Source organism: Panulirus ornatus, chromosome 7, assembly GCF_036320965.1.
Source record: "Panulirus ornatus isolate Po-2019 chromosome 7, ASM3632096v1, whole genome shotgun sequence".
In the NCBI taxonomy this organism is placed as follows: Eukaryota; Metazoa; Arthropoda; class Malacostraca; order Decapoda; family Palinuridae; genus Panulirus; species Panulirus ornatus.
Window position 1 is genome coordinate 12,245,393 of NC_092230.1, and position 15,947 is coordinate 12,261,339.

General features: G+C 40.1%; 2 protein-coding genes across 2 annotated transcripts in view; one reads left to right on the forward strand and one right to left on the reverse strand.

Annotated features, from left to right (window-relative positions):
* LOC139749419 (astacin-like) overlaps positions 1 to 7,231 on the forward strand; it is a 13,838-nt gene extending 6,607 nt beyond the window's left edge. Inside the window, exons 2-6 of the mRNA XM_071663256.1 lie at positions 3,394 to 3,529; positions 3,698 to 3,773; positions 6,253 to 6,373; positions 6,537 to 6,715; positions 6,812 to 7,231. Of these exons, the coding sequence (XP_071519357.1) occupies positions 3,394 to 3,529; positions 3,698 to 3,773; positions 6,253 to 6,373; positions 6,537 to 6,715; positions 6,812 to 7,053 (754 nt within the window). The 3' untranslated portion in view covers positions 7,054 to 7,231. The remainder of the gene's footprint in view (positions 1 to 3,393; positions 3,530 to 3,697; positions 3,774 to 6,252; positions 6,374 to 6,536; positions 6,716 to 6,811) is intronic.
* A 5,929-nt stretch (positions 7,232 to 13,160) lies between these two features.
* Positions 13,161 to 14,182, reverse strand: LOC139749332 (astacin-like). The gene is made up of 3 exons (XM_071663054.1): positions 14,022 to 14,182; positions 13,679 to 13,857; positions 13,161 to 13,582 (listed from the first exon to the last, which is right to left on the reverse strand). The coding sequence occupies exons 1-3, from the start codon at positions 14,165 to 14,167 to the stop codon at positions 13,341 to 13,343; spliced, it is 567 nt and encodes a 188-aa protein (XP_071519155.1). The 5' UTR covers positions 14,168 to 14,182; the 3' UTR covers positions 13,161 to 13,340.
* Positions 14,183 to 15,947: the final 1,765 nt, after the last annotated feature.

A 15,947-nucleotide genomic window follows, 5' to 3' on the forward strand; every position in this document is an offset into this window, starting at 1 on the left:
AAAAACTTTTCACTGCTTCTAGCAACTTGCCTCCCACACCATATATTCTTAATACCTTCCACAGAGCATCTCTATCAACTCTATCATATGCCTTCTCCAGATCCATAAATGCTACATGCAAAACCATTTGCTTTTCTAAGTATTTCTCACATACATTCCTCAAAGCAAACACCTGATCCACACATCCTCTACCACTTCTGAAACCACACTGCTCTTCCCCAATCTGATGCTCTGTACATGCCTTCACCCTCTCAATCAATACCCTCCCATATAATTTACCAGGAATACTCAACAAACTTATACCTCTGTATTTTGAGCACTCACCTTTGTCCCCTTTGCCTTTGTACAATGGCACTATGCAAGCATTCCGCCAATCCTCAGGCACCTCATCATGAATCATACATACATTAAATAACCTTACCAACCAGTCAACAATACAGTCACCCCCTTTTTTAATAAATTCCCCTGCAATACCATCCAAACCCGCTGCCTTGCCGGCTTTCATCTTCCGCAAAGCTTTTACTACCTCTTCTCTGTCTACGAAATCATTATACTTTGTCGCCGTCTCCCGCGTTAGCGAGGCAGCGCAAGGAAACAGACGAAAGAGTCGCCTAACCCACGCACATACACATGTATATACATACACGTCCACACACGCAAATATACATACCTATACATTTCAACGTATTCATATATATACATACACAGACATATACACATATATACATGTACACAATTCACACCCGCTGCCATTATTCATTTCCGTCGCCACCCCGCCACACATGAAATGACAACCCCCTCCCCCCACAAGCGCGCGAAGTAGCACTAGAAAAAGATAGCAAAGGCCACATTCGTTCACACTCAGTCTCTATCTGTCATGTATAATGCACCAAAACCACAGCTCCTTTTCCACATTCAGGCCGCAAAAAACTTTCCATGGTTTACCCCAGAAGCTTCACATGCCCTAGTTCGATCCATTGGCAGCACGTCGACCCAGGTGTACCACATCGTTTCAATTCACGATATTCCTTGCACGCCTTTCCCCGATCGCTCAAAATCTTTTTCATTCCATCCTTCCACCTCCAATTTGTTCTCCCACTTCTCGTTCCCTCCACCTCTGACACATGTATCCTCTGTCAATCTTTCTTCACTCATTCTCTCCATGTGACCAAACCATTTCAAAACACCCTCTTCTGCTCTCTCAACCAGACTCTTTTTATTACCACACATCTCTTTTACCCTTTCATTACTCAGTCGATCTAACCTCCTCACATCTCATATCGTCCTCAAACATCTCATTTCCACCAACTTCCGCACAACCCTATCTATAGCCCACGCCTCATAACCATATAACATTTTTGGAATCACTATTCCTTCAAACATACCAATTATTTGCTTTCCGAGATAATGTTCTCGCCTGCCACACATTTTTCAACGCTCCCAGAACTATTGCCCCCTCCCCACTCTCTGACTCACTTCCGCTTCCATGGTTCCATCCGCTGCCAAATCCCAGATATTAAAAACACTTCACTTCTTCCAGTTTTTCTCCATTCAAACTTACCTGCCAATTAACTTGTCCCTCAACCCTACTGTACCTAATAACCTTGCTCTTATTCACATTTACTCTCAGCTTTTTTCTTTCGCAAACTTTACCAAACTCAGTCACCAGTTTCTGCGGTTTCTCATCCGAGTCAGCCACCAGCGCTGTATCATCAACGAACAACAACCTCATCCACAACAGACTGCATGCTTGTCCCTCTCTCCAAAACTCTTGCATTCACCTTCCTAACAACCCCATCCATAAACAAATTAAACAACCATGGAGACATCACGTACCCCCGCCGCAAAAGGACATTTACTGAGAACCGATCACTTTCCTCTCTTCCTACTCGTACACATGCCTTACATCCTTAATGATAACTTTTCACTGCTTCTAACAACTTGCCTCTCACACTATATACTCTAAGTACCTTCCACAGATCATCTCTATCAACCCTTCATATGCCTTCTTCAGATCCATAAATGCCACATACAAATTCATTTGTTTTTCGAAGTATTTCTCACATACATTCTTCAAAGCAAACGCCTGATCCACACACCCTCTACCACTTCTGAAACCACACTGCTCTTCCCCAATATGGTGCTCTGTACATGCCTTCACCCTCTCAATCAATAACCTCCCATATGATATCCCAGGAATACTCAACAAACTTATTATCATCATTATCATTATTATCATTATTTCTATTATTATTATTATTATTATTATTATTATTACTATTATTATTATTATTATTATTATTATTATTATTATTATTATTATTATCATTATTATTATTATTATCATCATCATTATCATCATTATTATAATCATTATTATCATTATAACTATTATCATCATTATCATTATCATTATTATTATGGTTATTATTATCATCATCATTATCATCATCATTATTATTACTATTATTATCATTATTATTATTATTATTATTATTACTATTATTATTATTATTATTATTGTTATTATTATTATTATTAGTATCATTATTATTATCATTATTATCATTATTATTATCATTATTATCATTATTGTTATCATTATCATTATTATTATCATTATTATTATTTTCTTTCTTTTTCTCTTTTAAACTATTCGCCATTTCCCGCGTTAGCGAGGTAGCATTAAGAACAGAGGACTGGGCCTTTGAGGGAATACCCTCACCTGGCCCAATTCTCTGTTCCTTCTTTTGGAAAATTGAAAAAAAAAAAAAACGAGAGGGGAGGATTTCCAGCCCCCCGCTCCCTCCCCTTTTAGTCGCCTTCTAGGACACGCAGGGAATACGTGGGAAGTATTCTTAATCCCCTATCCCCTATTATTATTATTATTATTATCATTATTATTATTATTATTATTATTATTATTATTATTAATATTAATATTATCATTATTATCATTATTCATTATTTTCATTATTGTCATTATTATCATTATTATTATTATCATTATTTCTATTATCATTATTATCATCATTATCATCATTATAATTGTTCAAGAGCCACATACTAACTGCTCACGAGCCGAGCAATGAGTACCATAGGTCGACGTTCAGTCACTCCTCATCGGACTTATTTTACACTTTATTTCTTGTGTAAAACCCTTTGAACAACACGAATGTCACCGTCAGCATCAATGTTTCTGATGCTGATAATTTACAGTTATTAAACGTCAGAAACAGTGATCACATCTGCACCCAGGGACTATTACCATCTTAGTGCTAAACGTGTGTAGTCATTTTACTTAATTATCCCATGTTTGTAACGTCTTTACCAGACACAGAGTGGAAGCTTAGTCTTAATATTTAGTATAAAGAGTTCATTATGGTGGTACAGGTTCCGTGTGGTAGTGCTAGCGGTGCTAGTGGCGGCAGCCTCCGCCTCGCCTGTCGTTCCTGAAGCGGCGAGCGCCCTCTACAACCCGGGAATGTTCGAGGGCGACATCAAGGGCATCGCTGGACAGAAACCTGGGGTAACTCGGCCATCTTTGTCCTCTTAACACCTATCTCATATAAGTTCTTGTAACACTGCACTGATCTTGGAAATATAAACCTTTGAAAAATATTCATTTGGGTTACTGCGTCCTAATCTAAGTTAACTAACACAACAACAGAACACTGATCACTTGCTTCTTATCCAGGAGGAGCGAGCAGCCATCTTAGGAGACGATTATCTCTGGACGGGAGGCGTCGTCCCTTATGAGTTCTCTGCAGTGGGTAAGTGTCTATTATTATCTTTTATGCAGAGCTAATGTGAAATACCCACCAACAGCTGCTGACAACTTTATGCCACTCTCACACGTACTGTACGAGCACAAACATGGCCATAACGTGCAGGTCTGGTTAGAATTACTGATGACCAAACAAAACACATCTCAACAAACAGTTTCCAATGGAAACTGAATAATAAAATTAATCTAAGTTAACTATTTCGTAAGGTTTCTCTTCACGACGTCGCTCAACAGATTTATGTAAAGGGATCAAACATTATCATCATTGCTAAGAAAATAAGAAAGGACAAATATAATAAACAATGGCACACGAACACGTGAATTTGTAAACAGAAAGACAAAATCGATTATATGGACTTAATTAGGACGCTTGCCCTATGGAGCGTTGTGAACAACGGAACTGTTTCTTTATGTGATGATGAAAGACGTTACTTCGCCAAGTCCTCCTAATGCTCTCACGAAAATCATGAGTTAAGGATTAGACTATCTTGCCGTTTTACTTGAAGTAATTCGTTCTTGGTACATCATTCGTGTTTTGTTGTAAGGTAACAAATGAAGGAAATGATCCATCATTATGAACTACCACGTATCTACGTAGATTAGAGGATAAGCAACACAACAATGTGTACCATATTCCTCACCCTACAATCTTTTTCGACCTAAAACTCATGCTCTCCTTTGCCGGGTGAACGTGTTTCAGTAATCATTTCTCAAATCCACCACAACTAGACAATACGCACGACAACAATGGAGAGCAAAGTACCATTATCTTCAGTACTCTCGTTTGTAGCTAGGAGCCATATTTGTCTGAAATTAGTTCTGTAATATGGTTTTTCATTTACTTTGATTATACAAAATACATGAGAATACTAGAATTTTGGATATGAGGTTGGGATGATGATCAGGAAATAGCTCATTAGATGAAATACTGTGGATAAACTTAATAAGTGGTTACTTTTTAAAACTTATAGTATAGTAGGGAAATTGTATGGAAGGATATTGATTGAGAGGGTGAAGGCATGTATAGAGCATCAGATTGGGGAAGAGCAGTGTGGTCTCAGAAGTTGTAGAGGATACGTGGATCAGGTGTTTGCTTTGAAGAATGTATATGTGAAATACTTAAAAAACAAATGGATTTGTATGTAGTATTTATGGATCTGGAGAAGACATATGATAGAATTGATAGAGATACTCTATAGAAGGTATTTAGAGTATAATGTGTGGAAGGCAAGTTGTTAGAAGTAGTGAAAAGTTTTCATCGAGGATGTAAGGTATGTGTACGAGTAGGAAGAGAGGAAAATGATTGGTTCCCAGTGAATGTCGGTTTGCGGCAGGGGGGCGTGATGTCCCCATGTGTATATAGGTGGGTTGGGCCATTCTTTTGTCTGTTTCCTTGCGCTACCTCGCTAACGCGGATTTTGGATATCTTGATAATGAGGTCATATAGTGGTCTTCAGTTTGAAACGTATAGGAAACCTGCTCAAGTTCATGTGAACATTTATCATTTTCCATCCACTATGACCCAGAGAAAATGTCTACTTTTACGTCCCTGTTTCTAAAGGCACTGAGAATATGTGATCCTAAACATTTGAGTGAATAAACTGAATATGAATATAACACCGCAAGGCAACTTTGTTTTCCAGAGCATTTATTGAGAAATACATATTCAGTAGAAAAATTTTAACCCCTTACTACTTTGAAATCTTTCAGTACCAATGTTTGATTCAAATACGAAGACAACATACGTAAACCTTTGGTGGAAAGATCAGGTATCTTCTGTTCAATGTTGTGTAAAAATTGTGATACGGTGTAGACTGACCAATCTGGTAAGTCTGTAACCAAGAAAATACATGAAATTAAATATTCTGTACAGACAGTCTCACGATCCAGTGGTATTTTCAAACATATAGAAACTGTCACATACAGAAAGGCTCTTTGTAGAATCCTCTCTTATCAAAGTTGCCAACACTCTGAACCTAAATGAAAGTATGTATAAATTAGATAATATTGTAACTAAACGTCTACTAGAAGTTACTAAAACTTAGCGTAAAAGTTTTCCAGAGGCGAACCTGAAGTACTTAGGTAGAGAGATAGGTCACTTTACACCTCACCTTTGCCCTATAGGTCAACAACTACACAATCCTCCGTTGGAATGACATATTGTTTTGTATATGTTTTCCTCTTCGCCTAAACTCTGTATCCTTGACAGTGGCATGTACTACATGCAGAAGCTTGAAGATTCGGAGTTTTTTCCAGTGAATTTTCTTCCACATAACTTCTTTCACATATCTTCCACATAACTAAAGCCGCTTTACTTACTGTGCATCATTCCAGTAACCTGCACTCGACTGTTTACAACTTAAATGCCTACGGCCATATCGTATCTGTAGTCATCATCCCTCCACTGCTTACCACTTAAAAGTTCTCTCCACTCAAGCACATGCATCATTCTCCCCCACCACCAGGCGCTGACATACAGGCAGAGATCTTGACCGGCATGCAAGAAATTGAGGAGAAGACTTGTATCCGTTTTGTGCCGAGAACCAGCGAGAGTAACTACATCCAGATCTTCATCACTGGCAGCGGGTGAGCGTTGTGAGCAACACAACAGCGTATTGAAATATTCTTATGTGGAATTCATGGAAAATAACATAGTCATTTCCTATACTTTGAAAGAGTATCACAAAATAATATTCAACTGTGTTATTCAGTGTGATGATTGTATTTATAAAGGATTAACATATTATAGGTGTTGGTCCTACGTGGGCATGCTGGGTGGGATGCAACAGGTGTCTCTCTCAACTAATGGTTGCATCTACCATGGTACCATCATCCACGAGCTGATGCACGCCATTGGCTTCTACCACGAGCACAACCGCAATGATCGCGACGACTACGTCGTCATCAATTATCAGAACATTGATCCTTGTGAGTATATAACACATTTATCATACCGATAACACCGATAATCAGATCGGTAATATCTTAAGATAACTTCTCTAACTGCAATATTCAACTCCGCAGCGATGGCTTATAACTTCGACAAGGACACCTACTGGCAGTACGTGGGTGAGGATTACCAGTACGACAGCATCATGCACTACGGCAAGTACGCTTTCTCTCTCCAGTGGGGCGTCTTAGAGACCATTGTGGCACTGCAGGACGGTGTTGACATCACCGACCCCTACGAGAAGCCACACATGCTGCAGACCGACGCCAACCAGATCAACAACCTGTACCAGGCACAGTGCAGCCGCAGGAAGTAGACGTGTCACAGATATGCTCGGTTTGCACCTCACGCGTGACCAAGGCTCGTACAATTGTTCCATGATGTTGACTACATGAATAAATGTAACATTAGCATTTAGTTACTTTATTGTATGTGATATATCACTTACGTATTGTTGTTACTTATGAAAGTGTTGCAAATGAAAGGGAACCTTGTATATGTCATTAATTAAACCTCATCATAACGTGTTTGAGGGTTATGCCAACTACAGCACAATGTATCATTGGATTTACTTAAACTGGTTAAGAAATAGGAGTGTGGCGAAGCTCTCTCTTAAATATGTATGGTTTTCATCATATTCTCTGGGAAAGTACCACGTTAGGCACTAAGTATAAACGAAATTAAAAACTTACGAATTCTTGCCTTGGGAAAAAATATTACTAAATTTCCGAACAGAAAACTACAATTCTCGAGTATGAATATGGTTGGGTGATGTTATCCTAATGAACTATAGACGGACGGGCAAAGTCGACACATATGTACTGTTATTAGCATTCTTCGTCTATGTAACTTAATGTATCTTCCCTGTATGTTCTATTTACACCCAAAGAGAACTCTAGGATTACTCCAGAATTTGTTTTTTCGTGATGGGCTTAGAATCAACGAATGAAATATCTTTTGTCGGTGAGTTTTCGCTACATTAAGAATTTTACACCCTGGTCAGATCTCCATGTTATCCTATGATTTTGTTGCAGCTGTTTTCTCCAAAGCCTTAATATGCAGGCGTGCCATGAAAGCACGGGTAGAGAGAGAGAAAGAAAGAGAGAGAGAGAGAGAGAGAGAGAGAGAGAGAGAGAGAGAGAGAGAGAGAGAGAGAGAGACCTTGGGGGATAGTTTCTTATATCCACCTTATTGAACGTGAATTCCCATGATCAGACGCACAAAGACATTGTCCACACAAGTAGTTCCTCATCCTGAGTGTTATCCACCGCCTTTCTAACCTCATGTATGGCCCCATCCACTGGTACAATGGTAAAGAAGCCTTAACAGTGATGCATGACAACGCTTTCGTGTCAAAATCAATGTTTTCAGCCTCTCTTCTTCGATTTGTTTAGGTCTGTACCAGAGGTGGATCCTAAGGCATTCCGTTCAGTCGGTGAATAAAATTCAGGATAAGGAAGTACCGGTTCCAAGAATAGGCTATGTGAAACTGGTGTCTTTGTGTGTCAGATCTGGGGATCTGGGGAATTTATGTTCAACGGAGGAGGTGGTTAGACAGCACAGGGTCTGGCCGTGGACTACCCTCGATAATGTTGTCATAGCATGCTTAAGGAAAGGAAACTTTGGATAAGAACAGTTGCATCATAATCACTGGCAGGGGTATCACGTATAAGTTTTCCTAGGAAAACTGACATAGAAAACAATAGTATAGACCAGTGTTATTAGAAGAAGAGGAGCAGAATGTTAAACTGCTCTTTTCAGACACAATGATATATATAGTTCTGACTAAGCTGTAAGTTTCTAAGTGTACCGCAGAGCATGCAGTAATGAGTACTTCGAGGAAGAAAACAAGTATATTATGGAGGAGTTCAAGATGTTGTATTACCCTGAAGGTTTATAAATTTTAACTCAAGAAGACCAATGTATCCTATTCGTATCCTATTGTGTAGTTCAGCAGTTTCTCTTTTCTTTTCTTATGTTGAAGGCTCCAGTCACAGACAAAAGTCCAAATTAAGGCCGGACCTTGATTGAAATATAGAGAATTATGAAACGGAAAAAGAAAAGATAAGGGAAAGTATTTACCAATTTTGGAAGAAGTGAAAAACCTGTCTTTTGAAACGTGCCAGGTTATAGTAATTGGGAAAGACATTAAAAGGTAGAGAGTTCCAATGCTTTGACATATATGGAAAGAAGCAGGTATCAAAACGGCCCACCCTTGAACTGCTAATGGTCACACAATAATCATGCAACGCAGCAGCTTGCCGAGTACTGCATGGTCTAGCTAGCGGTGTGGGTACACAAGCAGCCAGCTCTCGGAGGTAAAATCCAAACTAATGCCTATAGAAGAGGGAAAGTTTACATGAGTTTACATGAGAAAGACAGACAACAGAAGGCCTGATCGGCCCACGATTGGGTTGCCTGGTAAAAAATAGAAAAAAAATGAAATGAAATAAAGAGTTTAACTTGACAAGAAAATGTTATTCCGCTCACCAGTATTTCAAGCTATCACTGACTCCCCGCTGCTGCACATTAGCCTTCTACTGTCCCCGTTACTGCTGTTGTTTATGCACTTTATTTCTGGCGGTTTTCTCAGAATATCTCTGAATCTATAAAACATTTGTCGTAACGACTTTTGAAGGTATCTATGATCTTAGCATTCACTATGTCTGACGGTAACTTATTCCAGTGCTCAACACACCTGTAGGAAAAGAAGCTACATATTCATCGCGTTTCGTGATGATGCTCCGGGCATTTGAGTAAATGAACTTATTTTCCTTGGAGTTGATTTCTGGACTGAATTTACCATCCTTTTTTTCTTTTACTGTCAGTATGGGTGTCTGTATTATCATTGTTAATGTCTGCGTGTGCAGCAGAGGGAAAGAGACGGTTCTCCATCTGTTCTGAGTTCGCCGCCTTACTCTGACTCTCCCCGCACTGGACCCTACCCACTACTTATACTGACTGAGTTGTCCCCAACTGACTCTGCTTTACCTTTGTTTGCTGATTCCTTTGCCTGTGAGGTTACCGCTAATTTCCGAGGATCTCTCCCGCCAAGGTCCCATCCATCCTCCACCGCTACCATCATAATGGTCAACGTGGACGTCCAGCCTTGTTCCTAAGATCCCATTCATACTCATATTCCCCCCCCCCCCCACACCGACCCATCTCTCACAGCTATCCCCCTCCTCCTTCTTCCCTCCCCCTCCCATTGACCGATCTCCCACAGCTACCCTCCCTCCTCCTTCTGTCTCCACCCCACCTCCACTCTTCTAGTTACTTTTTTAGCTCGACCGTGATTTGTTCTGAGTAATTTATCTCTATCGAAAAAAGGCCTAATGTTCCCGTCTAATACTCTGCCAAGGGGGACTTTCCCAATTCCATTGGAGTGAAGACCATCCCAGGTGTACATCTATCATGACTGTAATGGTCCTACAGGTCTATACTAAACACATTATTCTCCTTACTACAAAGAGCTTCGATTCTTCCGTTTATCCCCATCATTCTACTGAGGATACAGGAATCGACGTCATACCTTGGCAGCAATCCCGATATTATAAGCTTCCTACGACTTTCTTTACACCTGCTAATGAATTCCCTATGCTTCGCTAATATTTCTTCCAATCTCCCATTAACTGCACTGTCCGTCCCCACTTGAACGACAAAAATCACATCCTTAGGATTGTTTGAGACTATGTCGTCAAACTTATCTAGGACGTGTTCTATCCTGGCACCTGGACAACAACAGTTCTTCCAATTCTACCCTTCGCACAGAACTCCTGGTCCTAATGGCTGACTATAGACTCCAAGACCAGTATGATGCTACGATCATCCTGTAGGACAAGAGGGTCAAGTTTGGAAGTTAGCCTGGGACAGTTTATAAGTCGGACCGCTTTCGACTTATCTCTGCCAAGTAAGGATGCAGAGCTACAACTGCCCTAAATGTGAGAGCAGCACTCCATACGAAGACGAATCAATTCCTTGTATAAACGGAGCAATTGTTCAGAAGAGAGGAAGTTGCGACTTCTAAACAGAACACCCACCTTCTTAGAAGTAGACTTGGCTATTCCTTTAATATGCGGTTTCCAAGAAAGAGTGCATGCTATAGTAATACCAAGTATGTTCATTGAGTCAAGAGGTGGAATTACAGAACCATCAAAGGAGAGACGAGAGTTGTTAGGAGTTTTAGATAGAGAGATGGGTAGAAACTAGGTCTTGGAGACATCAATCTTAACAAGATTCTGTTTACTCCACTGAGATATCCTGTCCAAGTCTGAGGAAGCTGTGTCAAGACGAGATGCAGATAGAGTGAGATAAGAGGGAGTAGCATTGAAGGATGTGCATTTGTTTATTTCTGGAGCAGAGTAAATCTTTGAAAAAAGGAGGAAAAGTGTAAGGGACAGGACAGAACCTTGAGGGACATCGCTGTTGATAGAAAAAAGGGGGAGGCTGGTCCATGAACAGCCATAGAGATAGATCAGCCAGAGAGGAAGCTAGAGATGAAGGAGCAAAGTGAGGGAGGGAAGCCAAGAGAGGGAAGCTTAGAAATGAGACCCCGATGCCACACCCTGTCAAAAGCATTAGATATATCAAGGGTAACTACAAATGACTCCCCCAAATTTTTGAGGGATGATGACCAGACATTAGTAAGATAGGAAAGAATATCGCCGGTGGATTTCGTCTAACGGAAGCCATACTGGTGATCAGAGAAGACGGCGATTTTCGAGGTGTTTAAGAATGTGGGAGTTGAGGAGGAATTCAAAGACTTTGAAGATGGTAGATGACAAAGTAATAGGACGATAGTTAGAGGGGTCAGAACGGTCACCCTTCTTGGGCATGGAATGTATCAGTCCATGCTTCCAAGGAGAAGGAAAAGTTTAGGTTTTTAAACAGAAACGGAACAGACGAGCAAGCACAGAGAAAGAAGCGCTTTTCGGACCGTCCGAAAAAAGATTGCGGGAAGGGGCATATATTTAGTAAGAAGAGCATCAGGGGGTGAAGGAATGTTTGAGTCATCCAAGGTGGAGTTAGAAGAGAAACGGGCACCAAAGAGAGTTGCTCTATATACTGGAGAGAGAGAGAGAGAGAGAGAGAGAGAGAGAGAGAGAGAGAGAGAGAGAGAGAGAGAGAGAGAGAGAGAGAGAGAGAGAGAGAGAGAGAGAGAGAGAGAGAGAGAGAGAGCTATAGTACCGTCAGAACGGAAAAGTGAAGGGAAGGTAGAGCGACAGAAGTTGTTAGAGATGCCGTTTGTTACTGACCAGAAAGAACTATCAGTGAATAAAGGAACGCTTCGCCTTGCGGATAACGTGCTTGCAGCAATTAAAGGCGGTGATAAAAGCTAAATAGGAGCCAGAGGAAGGAGAGTTTTTCTAAGCCCGATGTGCCTGATCCCTTGTCTGAATGGCCTCATAACAGGAACGGTTGAACCTTGGGTTGGAAGAAGTCGTCTTGGAGGAGGAGGGGATGAATGCTTCCATTCCCGCAAGAATAACCTCTGCTACGAGTTTGGCGGAGACAGAAGCATCACTAAATAAGAGAGCAGTTTACCCAAGGAAAGTCAGAAAAGAATTTACCTAAGTTATTCCAGTCAGTTTTGTTGAGGTGACAGTATTTACACTTAGAAGGGGCTGCTGGAGGGGTAGGTGCCGTTAGAATAGATACATTTATGAGACTGTGATCAAATGAACCAATTGGGGGCGAGCTTGTTTATTCACAGCGAGAAGGACTAAAAGGGAAAACAAATCCAGAATATTAGAAGAATGGTCACAGCGGTCAGGCATATGGGTAGGGTGGGAGATAATTTGCTCTAAATCAATTAGAATGGAGAACGCGAGGGCTTCAATCCCTCCGCCATCCGCATGGGAGGAATCCAACCATTTCCTATGAAGAACGTTGAAATCCCCGAGGTAGAGGATCTCGATTTGTGGGTGAGAGGATGTCACAGTCTCATGGCAGGAGTTTAGTTGCTTGAAGGAGGATATAAGATTTGTAGAATTACGAGAGAAATACGGTAAACAGAGGAAAAGTAGGGAAACAGACCTTGAGCCACATAACATCAAAAGTGCAACAGGTGTGTTTTCGTTGGAATAAACACAATCAAGACAGTTGAACCGAAATAGTGAGTGGAAGTTATAGTTTAACGTTTCCATCAAACCAAGGCCAAATTCCATTCATGCTTTGGATCCATAGTTTACCTGTCACTACCGTCAAGTCATTTCATCCCCAGGAGAGGATTTCGTACATCTTGAATCTGACTTATACTGAATACCAAACATGATATTTACCACCAGAACCTGATGAAAACATTACTTAAGGTTAACTGATTTCTGTACTTTCTCAACCTATGGCAATTAAAGCCAAGGATATAATGTGCTGTTATTTGCATAACCTTCAAACACGTTATGATGAGGTTCAATTAATGACATATACAAGGTTTCCTTTCATTTGCAACACTTTCATATGTGACAACAATACATAAGTAATTTATCACATAGAATAAAGTAACTAAATACTAATGTTACATATATTTATGTAGTCAGCATCATGGAACAATTGTACGAGCCTTGGTCACACCTGAGGTGCAAACCGAGCATATCTGTGACACGTCTACTTCCTGCGGCTGCACTGTGCCTGGTACAGGTTGTTGATCTGGTTGGCGTCGGTCTGCAGCATGTGTGGCTTCTCGTAGGGGTCGGTGATGTCAACACCGTCCTGCAGTGCCACAATGGTCTCTAAGACGCCCCACTGGAGAGAGAAAGCGTACTTGCCGTAGTGCATGATGCTGTCGTACTGGTAATCCTCACCCACGTACTGCCAGTAGGTGTCCTTGTCGAAGTTATAAGCCATCGCTGCGGAGTTGAATATTGCAGTTAGAGAAGTTATCTTAAGATATTACCGATCTGATTATCGGTGTTATCGGTATGATGAATGTGTTATATACTCACAAGGATCAATGTTCTGATAATTGATGACGACGTAGTCGTCGCGATCATTGCGGTTGTGCTCGTGGTAGAAGCCAATGGCGTGCATCAGCTCGTGGATGATGGTACCATGGTAGATGCAACCATTAGTTGAGAGAGACACCTGTTGCATCCCACCCAGCATGCCCACGTAGGACCAACACCTATAATATGTTAATCCTTTATAAATACAATTATCACACTGAATAACACAGTTGAATATTATTTTGTGATACTCCTTTCAAAGTATAGGAAATGACTATGTTATTTTCCATGAATTTATCATTAGAATATTTCAAAACGCAGTTGTGTTGCTCACAACGCTCACCCGCTGCCAGTGATGAAGATCTGGATGTAGTTACTCTCGCTGGTTCTCGGCACAAAACGGATACAAGTCTTCTCCTCAATTTCTTGCATGCCGGTCAAGATCTCTGCCTGTATGTCAGCGCCTGGTGGTGGGGGAGAATGATGCATGTTCTTGAGTGGAGAGAACTTTTAAGTGGTAAGCAGTGGAGGGATGATGACTAGAGATACGATATGGCCGTAGGCATTTAAGTTGTAAACAGTCGAGTGCAGGTTACTGGAATGATGCACAGTAAGTAAAGCGGCTTTAGTTATGTGGAAGATATGTGAAAGAAGTTATGTGGAAGAAAATTCACTGGAAAAACTCCGAATCTTCAAGCTTCTGCATGTAGTACATGCCACTGTCAAGGATACAGAGTTTAGGCGAAGAGGAAAACATATACAAAACAATATGTCATTCCAACGGAGGATTGTGTAGTTGTTGACCTATAGGGCAAAGGTGAGGTGTAAAGTGACCTATCTCTCTACCTAAGTACTTCAGGTTCGCCTCTGGAAAACTTTTACGCTAAGTTTTAGTAACTTCTAGTAGACGTTTAGTTACAATATTATCTAATTTATACATACTTTCATTTAGGTTCAGAGTGTTGGCAACTTTGATAAGAGAGGATTCTACAAAGAGCCTTTCTGTATGTGACAGTTTCTATATGTTTGAAAATACCACTGGATCGTGAGACTGTCTGTACAGAATATTTAATTTCATGTATTTTCTTGGTTACAGACTTACCAGATTAGTCAGTCTACACCGTATCACAATCTTTACACAACATTGAACAGAAGATACCTGATCTTTCCACCAAAGGTTTACGTATGTTGTCTTCGTATTTGAATCAAATTTTTCTACTGAATTTTACTTCCTTGACATCATTATATATTCTTTATATGTATTTCTCAATAAATGCTCTGGAAAACAAAGTTGCCTTGCGGTGTTATATTCATATTCAGTTTATTCACTCAAATATTTAGGATCACATGTTCTCAGTGCCCTTAGAAACACGGACGAAGAAGTAGACATTTTCTCTGGATCATAGTGGATGAAAAGTGATAAATATTCTCATGAACTTGAGCAGGTTTCCTATACGCTTTAAACTGAATACCACTTTATGATCTCATTATCAAGATATCCAAAATAAGACGATATATTATTTGTTTCTTCCTCAATACTATAAGTTTGAAAAAGGAACCAGGGATTAAGTTTATCCACAGTATTTCATTTAAAGAGTTATTACCTGATCATCATCCCAACCTCACATCCAAAATTCTAGTGTTCTCATACAGTTTATATAATCATAGCAAATGAGCAAATGAAAAACCATATTATAGAACTAATTTCAAACAAATATTGCTCCTTGCTGCAAACTTAGAAGAACTAACGAGAGAACTGAACATAATGGTACTTTGCTCTCCATTGTTGTCGTGCGTATTGCCTAATTGTGGTGGATTTGAGAAATGATTACTGAAATACGTTCACCCGGCAAAGGAGGGCATGAGTTTTAGGTCGAAAAAGATTGTAGGGTGAGGAATATGGTACACATTGTTGTGTTGCTTATCCTCTAATCTAGATACGTGTTAGTTCATAATAATAGATCATTTCCTTCATTTGTAATGAACATGATATGCGTCTTCCATATTGGTTACCTTACAACAAAACACGAATGATGTACCAAAAATGAATTACTTCAAGTAAATTGGCTAGATAGTTTAATCATCAACTCATGATTGTTGTGAGAGCGTTAGGAGGGCTCGGCGAAGTAATGTCTTTCATCATCGCACGAAGAAACAGTTCCGTTGTTCACAACGCTCCATAGGGCAAGCGTCCTAATTAAGTCCATATAATCTATTTTGTCTTTCTGTTTACAAATTCATGTGTTCGTGTGTCATGTTTATTATATTT